The sequence below is a fragment of the Montipora foliosa genome, chromosome 2 (genome assembly GCF_036669935.1).
Source record: "Montipora foliosa isolate CH-2021 chromosome 2, ASM3666993v2, whole genome shotgun sequence".
NCBI lineage: Eukaryota > Metazoa > Cnidaria > Anthozoa > Scleractinia > Acroporidae > Montipora > Montipora foliosa.
This window is the reverse complement of record NC_090870.1, coordinates 19,063,451-19,075,950: the sequence shown is the minus strand read 5'-3', so window position 1 is coordinate 19,075,950 and position 12,500 is coordinate 19,063,451. Positions and strand designations below refer to the sequence as shown.

At 39.2% G+C, this 12,500-nt stretch overlaps 1 protein-coding gene across 1 annotated transcript in view; it reads left to right on the top strand.

Moving 5' to 3' along the window:
• The window catches only part of LOC137992616 (ceramide transfer protein-like), a 26,905-nt gene that overhangs the window by 12,346 nt on the left and 2,059 nt on the right, over window positions 1-12,500 (top strand). The window contains exons 4-13 of the mRNA XM_068838052.1: window positions 542-719; window positions 918-1,183; window positions 2,123-2,215; window positions 4,343-4,429; window positions 4,532-4,609; window positions 6,769-6,858; window positions 7,867-7,935; window positions 8,364-8,427; window positions 9,854-10,071; window positions 12,071-12,197. Of these exons, the coding sequence (XP_068694153.1) occupies window positions 542-719; window positions 918-1,183; window positions 2,123-2,215; window positions 4,343-4,429; window positions 4,532-4,609; window positions 6,769-6,858; window positions 7,867-7,935; window positions 8,364-8,427; window positions 9,854-10,071; window positions 12,071-12,197 (1,270 nt within the window). The remainder of the gene's footprint in view (window positions 1-541; window positions 720-917; window positions 1,184-2,122; window positions 2,216-4,342; window positions 4,430-4,531; window positions 4,610-6,768; window positions 6,859-7,866; window positions 7,936-8,363; window positions 8,428-9,853; window positions 10,072-12,070; window positions 12,198-12,500) is intronic.

The following is a 12,500-nucleotide window of genomic DNA, read 5'->3' as shown; positions in this document are numbered from 1 at the left end:
ATGTGTAATCTTGTACTAGTCTTAGTAACAAAAAGCATGTTACCGGTAATTGTTCTGGATAATGAAATCAACTCATAAACCATGCATTTTGGACATGTAATCATTGTTAATGTGAATGCTTTGAAAAGCTGCTGCATTTCCCTTACAACAGTGTTTTCCTACATGTATTGGGATTTCATTGAAGTGCATGTGAAGATGCACTCCTGAGATTTGTTTAGTTCATTGAGCTTTCAATTGATTTAAGGACCTCCTTAAGTTACTGTCCAAATTTACCTGTGTTTAAAGTCAGTGCAGAAAATCACCTTCAAGTTACACATGTACATGTACATATATACATTTAGATGTAGTTGGCAGTGGGATAAATGTAACATTATTTACAAAATTTAATGTATGCATAACAATATGGCAATCAATTTAAGCAAACTTTGTTGTATTGTTAATGTTGTTAGCTCTTTGAAGTAATTATGCTTTCTGTTATAATTATCAGTGCTCTCTTTTATCTACAATATTTATTACTGTACTGGTACTTTTATTTTTCCAGAAGGCTAGAGGCTTGCGTGAAAAGTTGATGGAACTTGAGACATTCCGGGATATTGTTTGCCAGCAAATTGACACCCTCCAGGGCTACTTTGATGCTTGTGCGGGAACTGGTACCACTCAGAAACAGGCCCCTCTCACAAATGGACATGACCAAGAGACCTATGACAGCAATGAAGGATGTGAGTCATTGTGTTCTGTGGTAACGCATGTTACCACTATACTTTGATTACTTGGGAAGCCTGTAAAGTACTCAATAAGTTAGAGGTCATCTCCGATATTGCCTCTTGCAACTCTTACTTTGTGCTGGCTGCTAAGTACAGACTTTGTTAATCAGCCCTGTTACTTGGTCTTTTCAATGTTTTTATTTTTATTTTTAGTGGACCATGACGCTGATGATGAAATGGATGAACTATCAACTACACCTACTCCTGCTACTTTTCGTCAAGTTGTTGGCAACCCTGGCCATAGGAGAACAACATCGGATGGAGCTGCTGTCCTCTCCATTGCAAATGCAAAGGGGGTTGATTTTAGGGGTGAATCAATCACTTTTCAAGCCACAACTGCTGGCATCCTGGCAACACTTCAACATTGCATTGATATAATGAACAAGAGGGAGGAACATTGGCAACAGAGATTGGACAAGGTACAAAAAAATAATTTTGAAGGATAAGCTCAAAGGGCAAATCTCATATAGGTTTACTACGGGAATGATGACTTGAATGTGTTTTTAAGTGTCTGTGAAGTGAAATTACCAGTAATTTCGTTTTTGTGCACTTTTTATACCAGTAGTTCAAAATACATGACTGCAAAATCTGTTGATTTGTCTACTGTTGATTTTACAAGTGCTCAAAGTTGCTTCATTTGGCCTTAAAAGGTGGTTAGGAGAGTGGGTTGAATTTATTTGCAGAAGTTATAATGGATGGGCACACGTGGAACTGACTGGTACATAAAGACATCCTTATGAAAAATTATTGGTTTTTTGATCACAAACAACCCCAATCTGGCGTGCACTTTTCCGTGTGTCCCTATTGGCGCTTACAGGAAGGGCAAATCACTTTAAGACTTTTTAGTCAGTCTGAGAGCTAAGATCCCTTCACAACCTTGAAACCTAACAGACCCTACATGTAGGTTACTGTGACAAGCATTCCCTTATCAACATCCTTCTCTGAATGTTATGCCATAGAAAGATCAAGAGCTGTCAGGAAAAAAACTTTTTTCTCCAGAACTCTGTTTCTTCCACCAAAAAAAACCCAAAACAAAACAGAGTTACTAGCTGTGGCTGCGGTAAGGGCGCCTGTGTCTTTCCTACTCTCCACTGTATTCAATTGACACAAATGATGTCAGTGATTGTTGTCACATGGTATTTTGACCGTGCAATCAAAAGCCTTTTTTTGCCCAAAAGGGACAACTTTTAGCGCTTAAAATTTAGTTTAAACCCCAACTATCTCAAATTTTGCAGTCACATATTTTGATCTTGAATATTAGAAAGTTCTGTGCACAAACAATTTCACTTCATAGGCACTTTAAATTAAAGTTCTCTAATCTCCCTAATAATTGAAGGTTGTTGCATGTCTTTCCATAGGAAGTAGAGAAACGGAAGAAAGCAGAAGATGCTGCCAAATCAGCAGTTGTTAATGCCAGGAAACAAGCATTCATTGGAGGGCCAGACTTTGAGGTAATACGATTGAACAAAATAATATTAATTAACAATTCCAAAAAACTGTTCTCTTTCAGATTTGTCGTGCTCAGTTTTTGATCATTCACTTAACAGAGATGACATTGCTGGCAGAAACGCAAAACATTTAGACTGAGAATTGCACATAGAGACACTGAATAGTGTTGTAGCGTGTCATGATCTTGAAAATTTTTATGGTCATCATTGATACAGATTTCACTGTGGTGGAGATCTCTTAATAATCTTGCAATACCTGTAGCATTTTTGCCTCTCTGCCAAACCTCATGTGGAACCCTTGTTTATTTGAACCACATTTTCCAAACAATGTATAATCTTAAAGGTTGTTAAGAAAAGAAATAAAATAAAAAATGGTATTGAAAGGGTGAGACAAAATTAACAGTGTCTTAGACATGAACAGGAAATTGCTTGGCCTTAGAAGAATCTTAAAGTGTCTATAACCCCCTTATTTTTGCCCAGATGTGTCTTTGCATCTTGCCAAGCAAAATGACACAAAGTTTTTGTTTTTTGGTCAAAACCAAAATTTTCTATGAATTTCCAAATTGGTGAAAAATCAAGGGTGGAAAACCCATTCCAAACCGCAGAATTCGCTGAAAGGGGTATGGGCTGATTGTAATTTGTGATGTACATGTAAAACCCTGCCTTCAGTCATTCTGATTGTGACTTTACAATGTAGTCAGAGCTGAAAAGATTTCTGAGAATTAAAAATCAAAATCGATAACACTTCCCACATGGCCTTTTGTAGGGGTCCTTAATACTCACACAGAGTTTCAGAAATAAAAGGTCCACTTCACCTTCCATGCGGAAAGCAGAAAGGTAAGAAACTGACACCGCCATCTTGGCCCATTCGACCCAAATCCAGCACGACTTTTACCACAAAAACCAAATCCATTTTGTGAATAAACACAATCCTGCTCGTGGAATAGGAGATGCCTGAAACCCTTAAACTTCTAAAGGATCTCCAGCTCCCTGAGCTAAGACAGCAGGCTCCCTGAAACATTTAAATCCACTCTCCACGTACCTTGGGGATCACAACCTGGTTAATTTTGAAAAAACAGGGGCGCCCGGTGGCAAGTAAACTCTGGCCAATGATAAGTCATGATTTACTCGTCACCAGGTGCCCCAAGTTTAACTGTCGTTTTCAAACTAACTAGGCTGTGGTCCCTATGGATTGTTGGAGAGTGGATTTACAAGTTTCATGGAGCCCGCTGTCTTAGCTCAGCTAGCTGGAGAGACCTTACTGGGTTTGGGTCGATTGGGCTAAGATGGCGATGTGTCAGCCTCCTACCTTTCGGTTTCCCTTGTACAGGTGTATGGAAGGTGATGGTTATGGTTATTTTTTTAAACTCCCTTTGAGTATTAAGGACAACTATGAACAGCCACGTGGTAAGTTTTGTCAATTTTCATTTGCAATTTCTTACAAATTTCTAGAGTTGAACTTCATTCCATATGTGTCCTGTATCCTACATTGTCATTAATAGAGAGCCTGGGTTACCTGTGCTGTTGCTTGGTCGCTCAAGTTTAGCAAGCCTTTCACTTCTAACTCGTAATCCTCTATTTTGGAGACCTTAGAATCTGAACTGGAAACCAGACTGAAGTCGTTCGAGGCCATTTAGTGAATGTCACTTCTCTTAACAAAATGTCATCCGAATAACAGCTGTCTTCTGCTTTTGTTGTTGTCTGTCCTCTGCCTTTGCTCTGTTTGCCCTGTTACATAACTAGTCCCAGTCTTCCTTTCACTGGTTGTGGGGCAGAAAAACCATAATTCAAAAATGCGTAAAAAATTCCAGTTCTGACCAAAAGGAAAAATTTTTGTGCTATTTTGCTCCGTGTGACACAACAATTCGTCTGGGTAAAAAAAGAATGTTGTGGGAGTTACAGGCACTTGTGCAGTTCTGAATTCTGTAGTTGCTACCTATTTACTTAATATTAGTGTGGTGAAGTGGAATTGGGGATCAATGGACACAAATACAGCAAGTTGGCAGGGCAGGTTTGGAATGTGTTAATGCAAATCTGGCTCTCAGATCACTTGTAGCAAAAACTGTGTCACACCAAGGCTGATTTTAACATTTTTAAATTGACTGTATTGATATACTGTCTTGGACATAGGAAGGACCCCACAGTGCTTTGAATGAAGAAGAATTCTATGATGCAATTGAAGTGGCTCTTGACCGCCAGGATGAAGAAGATGCTATGGTGGGTTGCTAAACCGGAATGGCTTTTAATCTCTGTATTTAACTCACGCTGTCCTTTTTCAGGAACTTAAACAACTAATTTTTTTCTTGTTTGCAAATGTAGAAGGACTTTCAAGGCAGCACATTTGTGCCTCCGTCAGAACTTATTGAGCAGGAGCCAGAGCACAGGATGAAAGCTGAGGTAACTTTAATATTATTATTAGAGATGCTTTGTATGACCTATAAAAATCAATAGAGTTTGTATGTTAGTTTTGCTAATTGGTGCTTCAAAGATGGATATGGTTACTTCTTGTACTTATTTTAGAACAATAATAATATTGGGAGTGGTATATTTTTAAGACAACATAACTTGCAAGAGTTTTTTTGGGAAATAAGTAGGCTTCTATTGATTAGTTCTTTCAGAGTGGGTTGATTTGCACTAATAAAAATTTATTGCAAGACCTTGCAAGATTGGTTGTGAAAGCAACGTACATAGACAAACGTTGGAACCTAGCCCTATAACTGTGCAAGAGAGCTTACTCGCAGGCTAAGAAATTTCAAGCATTTGAATTGACCATAAAATAATTTGCTTTGAACAAAGTTTTTGTGGCTGATGAAATTCTCAAAAGCAAAGTCATCAACGTCGAGTTTTGCAAGTTTGTTTTCATCCAAATTCGCTTTATTTCATACGGCGATTCAGCAATTCTCTAGAATTTCACAGAGATCTGTTTTCAACACCACCACAGTAAAAAACAAGCATTACTCAATTGGCATGATTTCTTTTTTGACTTCGAAGTTTCGTCTGATGCTTCTGGTGCACTGGGGTATGTTGCCATGTTTTAGCATCATTGGTTCTCTGGTTTGTGACTCCCTTCTCAGGTCTCTCAATCAATTGAATTCAAAGACCTCTTCCCTATTGTAGTAGCAGCCTACACTTGGGGTCCACTCTGGGCCTCCAGAAGGGTGAACTTCCTGTCAGGCAACAGCTCAGTGGCGAACATTCTGTGGTTCAAAGCAGCCAAAGTACCAGCTCATCACCAGTGACCTGTTACTGGTTATTCACTGATCCTTGGATTTTTCTAGCCATTCCATGCGCTGGGCTGTCATGGCACCTTTGGTTTCCTACGTGCAGGGGAGTTCACCGTCAACTCTCCGTTTAACCCCGACTTTCACCTTAACAGTCAGTGATATTCAAGCAGATTCCTTGTTTAATCCAAGAAGCTTCAGGGTTTATATCAAGTGCTCCAAAATGGACCCCTTCTGCCAAGGTTGCTACATCTACATAATACATATCTGTGGCTCCACTCCTGGCCCTATGTTTCTCCTCTCAGATGGCACACCATTAAGCTACCAATGGCTGTCTTTGGCACTTCAGTCAATTCTTTCTTCCGTGGGAGTTCCTGGTTGTTTTACGAGCCATAGCTTCCGCATTGGTGCTGCCACTTCAGCAGCCTCTTGTAGTATAAAGGATCATCCCATTAAGACTCTGGGCAGATGGTCTAGTGATGTTTTCCAAATATATATTTGCACTCCTGTCCACACCCTTGTAGGAGTAGCCAATCAGCTCTCCTGACAGGTATCTTTCTTTGCTGGCTTCCTTTCTTTGGCTCATTGTTCTTGTCCTTTTTCAGTCATAATGGGTACCTCAGACCTTGGGTGGGTCAGGGCCATGGCTTCCCCCAGCCATGAGCACTTTGTTCTCTCTGACCTTCACCTGTGGTCAGCTCGGAGAGTCCCTTGGTTTGGAATGGGGTCCATGGCTGTGTTGCGGGGATTTGCCAGCCATGTGGGTGGTTTTTTTTTTATCTAGGGGCTGGCTGGCCACAGTGGAAGCCCCTGGATACTCAAGGCACCTACCTCCCATTTTAGCAAGGCAGCTGGTTAACTTTTTTTCCCCTTCTTTACTATTCTATACTCTATACATGTAGATTATCAAATGAATGCACATGGTTTGATGGTAGATTATTTTCAAGCAAAATAATGTTGATTCTTTCATTGGTTTTTGTAGACCACTTTCTTCTTATGGCTGCTAACTTGTCATTCATTTGTATTCATATTAATAAGACCTACTGCCCTCAATTTTGAACAAATATTCTTGACTGTTTCATGTCATAGTGAGCTTACATGTACATGTAGAAAGGCTCATTAGTGTTAAAGAAGATTTGGCTGCCATTATGAAAGAGGTTTGTACATTCCCTTGACAGGCATTGATACTGAGCCCAAAGGTGACTTTTGTAACACAAGGGGGTTTTCTGTTGGCATAGTCTGGTGGTTTTGTCCTTGGACTTAATAAATAATATTTACAGTGCTTTTGTAAGTATCAAGCTCTGGTATTTGTATTTGCTTATTTTCAATTTGCAGGTTGATAAATGTTTGAATGAGTGCTTCCAAATAATTTCTGAAAATGTTGATCACAAATGGAGTTTGGCGTATGAGGATGGTGATATGAAGGTATGATGTTGATTTAATCTCGATAATGAAGCTATTGATCATTCCAATGGATGTCTTGATCACACCTCCTTACTCAATACAAGTACAGATGAGTACTGTAAACACCTGTACAGCTTTACATTAGATAAGGTGCACTCATAGATCAGCTGTGCCCCAAGTTTAGAAGCTCAGTATTTGTTTAAGAACATTCTGATGAAAATTCTGTGAACATACCAGCTTAAGTGGCTTTGCAGCATGGGTTCATAAAATTTCAAAAACATCTGGAATACAATATTTTAAAATCCATAAGTTAGTGATAATTTGTACTCTCATTGAACAGGCAACTTTCTAACCTGAGTACAGCCGCCCGCTCTCACAGGCTAACAACTTTCGAAACTGTCACAGCAATGATGAATACAGATGGAAGATGGTCTTTTGGATGTGATGTTTTTTTGAATGTACATTGCTACCACATGTACAGTGTTTCAGTAAAATATGAAGTTAAAAAAGGTTGCTGTTATTCATCGTGGTGAAGAGCAATAATAATAATAAAGTATTCTCGTTTGTCTCAGGATGTGGTCACTTGTGATGTAGATCGCAACGTTTTGACTGCATACTGCTAGTCTTCATCAGGCGATGAGGTCGACTGGTTATGCGTTAGCAGGATGCTCCACTGCGATGTTTGAATAGAGTAACCGACGTATCAACAAGGGGCTGTTCTCTAGGTTGTCCCATTGGGGGCATGCCATTTTTAAGTGCTCCCAAACTCCACATTTTAAAATCAAAATTGAGGATCTCCTTTATGCGGCTATATGTTGTCATTTGTGAAAATGACTTAATCTTAAGTTTGAAAGAATGTCTTTAATTTTTTTCAATTTTAGGGGGAAAAAGTATCTGACTTCTGAATGAAGTAGTCGACGCTTTCAGTACTTATTGAAACCACTTTGTAACCATTTGGTATTTTAACTTTCTTTTTTTAATTTGGCCAAATCTTTGGTTGTAGTAAAAAATGTATCCCCTTATCCTCAGGTGTACCGGCGGGATTATGAAGATGGCGGCATTGTCTGTGATTTTTTAAAAGCTACACACACAGTCACAGTAAGTTGTTGAATTGTTTCTTGCAAAGCTGAGGTAGCAAATGTCCTGCACACTTTCCACCACTCTATCTCGTTCATCAAGCATAGTTGTCATCAAGACATTTTGGAGTGGATGACAGACTTTGTTGAACATGTTGCTGCTACCTGTTAATAAAAATTATTATATCTACACAATGTAACATAATTTTGGTAGCAATGTATTACCAAGATCCCAGGGGCTCCACACCCTGTACCTCGCTTCTCACAGCGTCTTCCACATTATTTTTTGTTAGAATGCCGGTAACACAAATGTCTGTGTTGCCCTTGCAGTGAAGTCCACCTTTAACCAAAAGCTAATATTAATTTTAAGCCTTATTGTATTTCTTATTTCCCAATTGGCATCCTTATTATGCCAAATATTTTTTGTGTTTTAATTCACTGTTTACTTAGGGAATTACCGCTAGGGAAATGGCTCATTACTTTTACGACATGGATGTTCGCATGGATTGGGAAAGTAAGTACAGTGTACTTAAAAGGTCTTGTTGTTCATTTAAGTTTAACCTGTGAGCAAGCTCTCTTTGCTTGCGTGCAGGCTAATTAAAATTCAACGGTGCCAGGGCTCTGTGTTATTGTGAAGTGAATCATCCGTTCTTATCAACACGTTCTCTTCTTCAAATGAAGGATTATCCTTCATTGTCAGTTTGTTCCAATTAAACTATTATCCTCCGTTTAGATTACTCTGTCCCAGGACTTGTAGTAGCAGATAAAAAGAAAAAAGTAAAAGAGGCCCGTGGACAGGATTTGATCCCGGAGCACCCACTTTGAAGAAATTGTTTTTATCGACTTAACCACTAAAGAAAGATGGGATAGTCTAGTGGTTAAGTGAAGGCGTTATTAATCAAAGGTTCCCGGGTTCAATTCCTGCGATGTCAGACTTTAGGATTAGGCTTTTACACAAAATAATTTAGTTCATTTCCCATAATCCCTATCCAGTGTCCAAAATGAACGATAATACATATACTTCACTTGGATCAAATTGACGATTAAAAACAATCCTTCAATTGACGGAGAGACTGGTTGGTTCTTATAGACAGTTCAGGTAGCAGAGTGAAATGGTGTTAAAATTAACAGCAAGACATATTCTGAAATATTTGATACATGACTAGGTTTTTTTAATTCTGAATTAGTGCACCACACTGTATTATTATATTACTGTAGAAGCTTAGCTGAGATTAGCCTTCCAGTGGGAAGAGTAGTTGGGTGACAATGACATTTTTTCCACCAAACTTCCTGTTTGAATTATAATACCTGATCTGCCAAACGCCCTTACTCGCAGTCGGAGACTGAATTGCTAAGGGCGCGGCTCGACGAGATCGGACGAAAGCAGCTGTGCTGCCGGCTAAGCGCTCGGCCCCTGAACACGACCCATATGTATGACCTCGGAGCACAGCACCACAACCAGATAGAATAGGCTGGGAGTCGATGTTTCTCAGGGAGGAAAACCGGAGTACCCGGAGAAAAACCCTCGGAGTCAGGTTGAGATCGACTGAAACTCAGCCCACATACGATCTCGGGGCCGAGAGTGGAACCCGGGTCGCAGAGCTGGAAGGCATGGTTGATAACCACTAAGCCATCCTGACTCCCCATTATACTACAGAAAAAGGGTCACTAGACTGGCAGAGCTGTAACATTACGTTGAGTATGTAGTTTTTTCCCCTAAAAGAAATGAACAGAACAAATGAAAATAAATAAGGGTACCAAAAGTGGTATACCATAATGAAAGCTTATTGTAGCTCAACACAGGTTGGTGCAAGAATCCCTGAAGACTTTGTCAAAAGTTCTTCAAATGTCGTGGCTCTTAAAGGAATCTTATAATAGCGATTTTAATTTATCACTGGGCACAGTAATGAAGTAACTCGTTATTCCTTCCTTTTTTCCAGCTACATTGGAGTCATTCAAAGTGTTGGAACAACTGAGTGACAGCACATTAATAGTGCATCAAATTTATAAAAGGATGTGGCCATCTTCTCAGAGAGACACTGTATTTTTATCACACATACGGGAAATCCCTTCATATGATGCTGGTGACAGAGAAGTGAATGAAGTTGGCAGACCGTGGATTGTTATGAATTATTCAATTGAACACCCGGATGCACCGGTAGGGCTTTTAACTGTTAATACAGTGATTTTATTATCGCGTTATCCTGCAGTGGCAATGCGAGCGCCAGGCTGCTTCTTGTCTTAAAGGCATAAAAAAATATTTATCATTCTAACTTGTCTCTGCCATTTGAGACAGGAAAGAAATGAGGTAAAATCAGACGAGTCTCTTTTAAATGCTTGTAAATAATGCTTTGTTTTTATAGTGAAAGTGCACTTAGCTATCAAGCTACAATCTTGGACAGAATGAAATGGAACAGAAATGCCCCCTTCGCCCCAAATCAAGGATGAAGCCGCGTGAAGGCCAAAACGCGCCACCTTCCTATCACTGATTTTGGGGGGAGGGGTGGTCTCAATTTTCCATTTAATTTGTCCAAGATTGTAGTTCATAGCCATCCAACTTTTGATAATTTGAAAGAAATAATTCAAACTTAACAGAACGTGATTGAGAACCCCGACTAGCTGGTAGAGTTAAATCCGGGACAACCGAAACAAATCCAAACCGGAAGTCAGAACGGGACTTGAACCCGGAGAAGCCGCATGCTAACGCAATGCCGTAACCACTGAACCACTCCCCCGGTGTCATTTTTTGTTAAAACTTTTGGAAAATCTGATGTTTACGGTAAACGGGTCCTTTCATGTATTTATGTTGTGGTCAATTTTTTTCTTGGTTACAACATTTTTCTAATTTAAACCAGTTCGATTTTGATTTTCCTTTGTTTGAGATTATGAAAATGAATATTAGACCTAGAAAAACAAAAATTGAATTGGTTTGAAAAAATGAACCTTAACATAATATGTTGTAATTATACCTAGACTTTTACTCAACAAAGCAAACACTGTGATTGGTAAAAATTCGGTCACCTGCCCCGGATCAAATTGAAATGTATCCCGACTGGGATACAATCCTGCAGTTAATTTTTTACCCGCACCGGATACAACAGCACTATATGATATATAGCAAAGCACTTTTAAATTTATTTGGATAACAAAGTAATCAATGTCTGGTCTCTCGGGAAACAAGTTAGTTTCGTTTTCCCGCGAGTCAGATCTTTTGCTCGAGAGGACTCTCGGGAAAACAAAACTAGCTCTTTTCCCTCGGGAACATACGTTAAGTGTACATGTATATTATTATCAATATACGCGGCCAAATAGAAAATCGGCCTCTTCAAAACACACGCTCAGCGGGCCGCAAAAGACTGACAGCGGGCTGCTAATGCATTATCAGCCCTACAGCTGATTGGTTCTTGCTTCAACTTTGTGATATGCCTATTATTTATAGACGATTTTACGCGTTTTTTCGGTAATTTTAAATAAGTTCACTGGACTGAGTTGATTCTTTAATAGCTTGTTCAATCAACACTTACGTGATGATTTGAAGTGACTTTGAATTCGTTATTCACTTAGCTTGTATTATTGAAACTCGCATTCTTGATATCATTTGGCCTTGTTTATTGATAATAATGGTAATGACATGACTTTTTTCGGGAATGTTGTTTATTTGCGCCCTTGTAGTGTCATTTGCGGCCCGAGCGCGACACTACGCGGGTGCAAATAAACAATATTCCCTCAAAAAGTCATGTTATTCCCTTATTAATTTGCACATAGCATACAGATAGTTGTATAGTTTGTCTTTCTTATTGTCTTGTCATTTTATAAACCTAACCACGCGAAACGTCGGTGTGGGTCGAATAGTCCAGAGATACTTGTCCAAGCGGTGGATGAACTCGTTGCTGTTCTGGGGTGCCATTTTCTTACTCGCTTCAGGCCAATTGAATGGAATCGTGTTTGTCATCTCACGAAAATATGTCAGAAGGCGACCAGATTATTTAGTTGAAAATGAATGTAGTCGTTTTGTTGAAATAGGAAAGTCTTTGCAAAATTTGAAAACGTTTTGAACCGATTGCTTAGTAGTGTTATGATAAATATTTCTTGAGCGTGATCTTAGTAGGCCCCTTTCGCTACTACCAAGTCAGGTGTAAATTTATTTCCTTCCTTAGATCAACAAGTTCGTTCGTGCTGTGGCAGTAGTGAGCTTATTTTGTCAAACCTTGATTGAACCCAGAGAAGAAGGAAGTAAACTCAACCGAGATCATATATCCTGCAAAATTACCTATATTTCAAATGGTAAGTACTATATCCTATCTGGCAATAGCTCAAATTGTGGTACTTCCGACGGGTTCTTGGTGGAAAGAGCAATGCGTCAGGTGAAAACTTGTGGAGAATAAACCATCTGAAAAAATAGACTTGAAATGAAAAGTAATTTTCACTCTCTTTTTAAAGCGAAAAAACTGAATTCATTGTTCTTTTAGCTTCGTTACATTTAAATCTGAGCTGTGGTAAAGTGAACATTCTATTGAGAGTGTTTTTTTTACGTGACTTGATTCCTGTTTCCTCTTGTTTTTATTCGTTTGCCTTTTTTGGTTGACT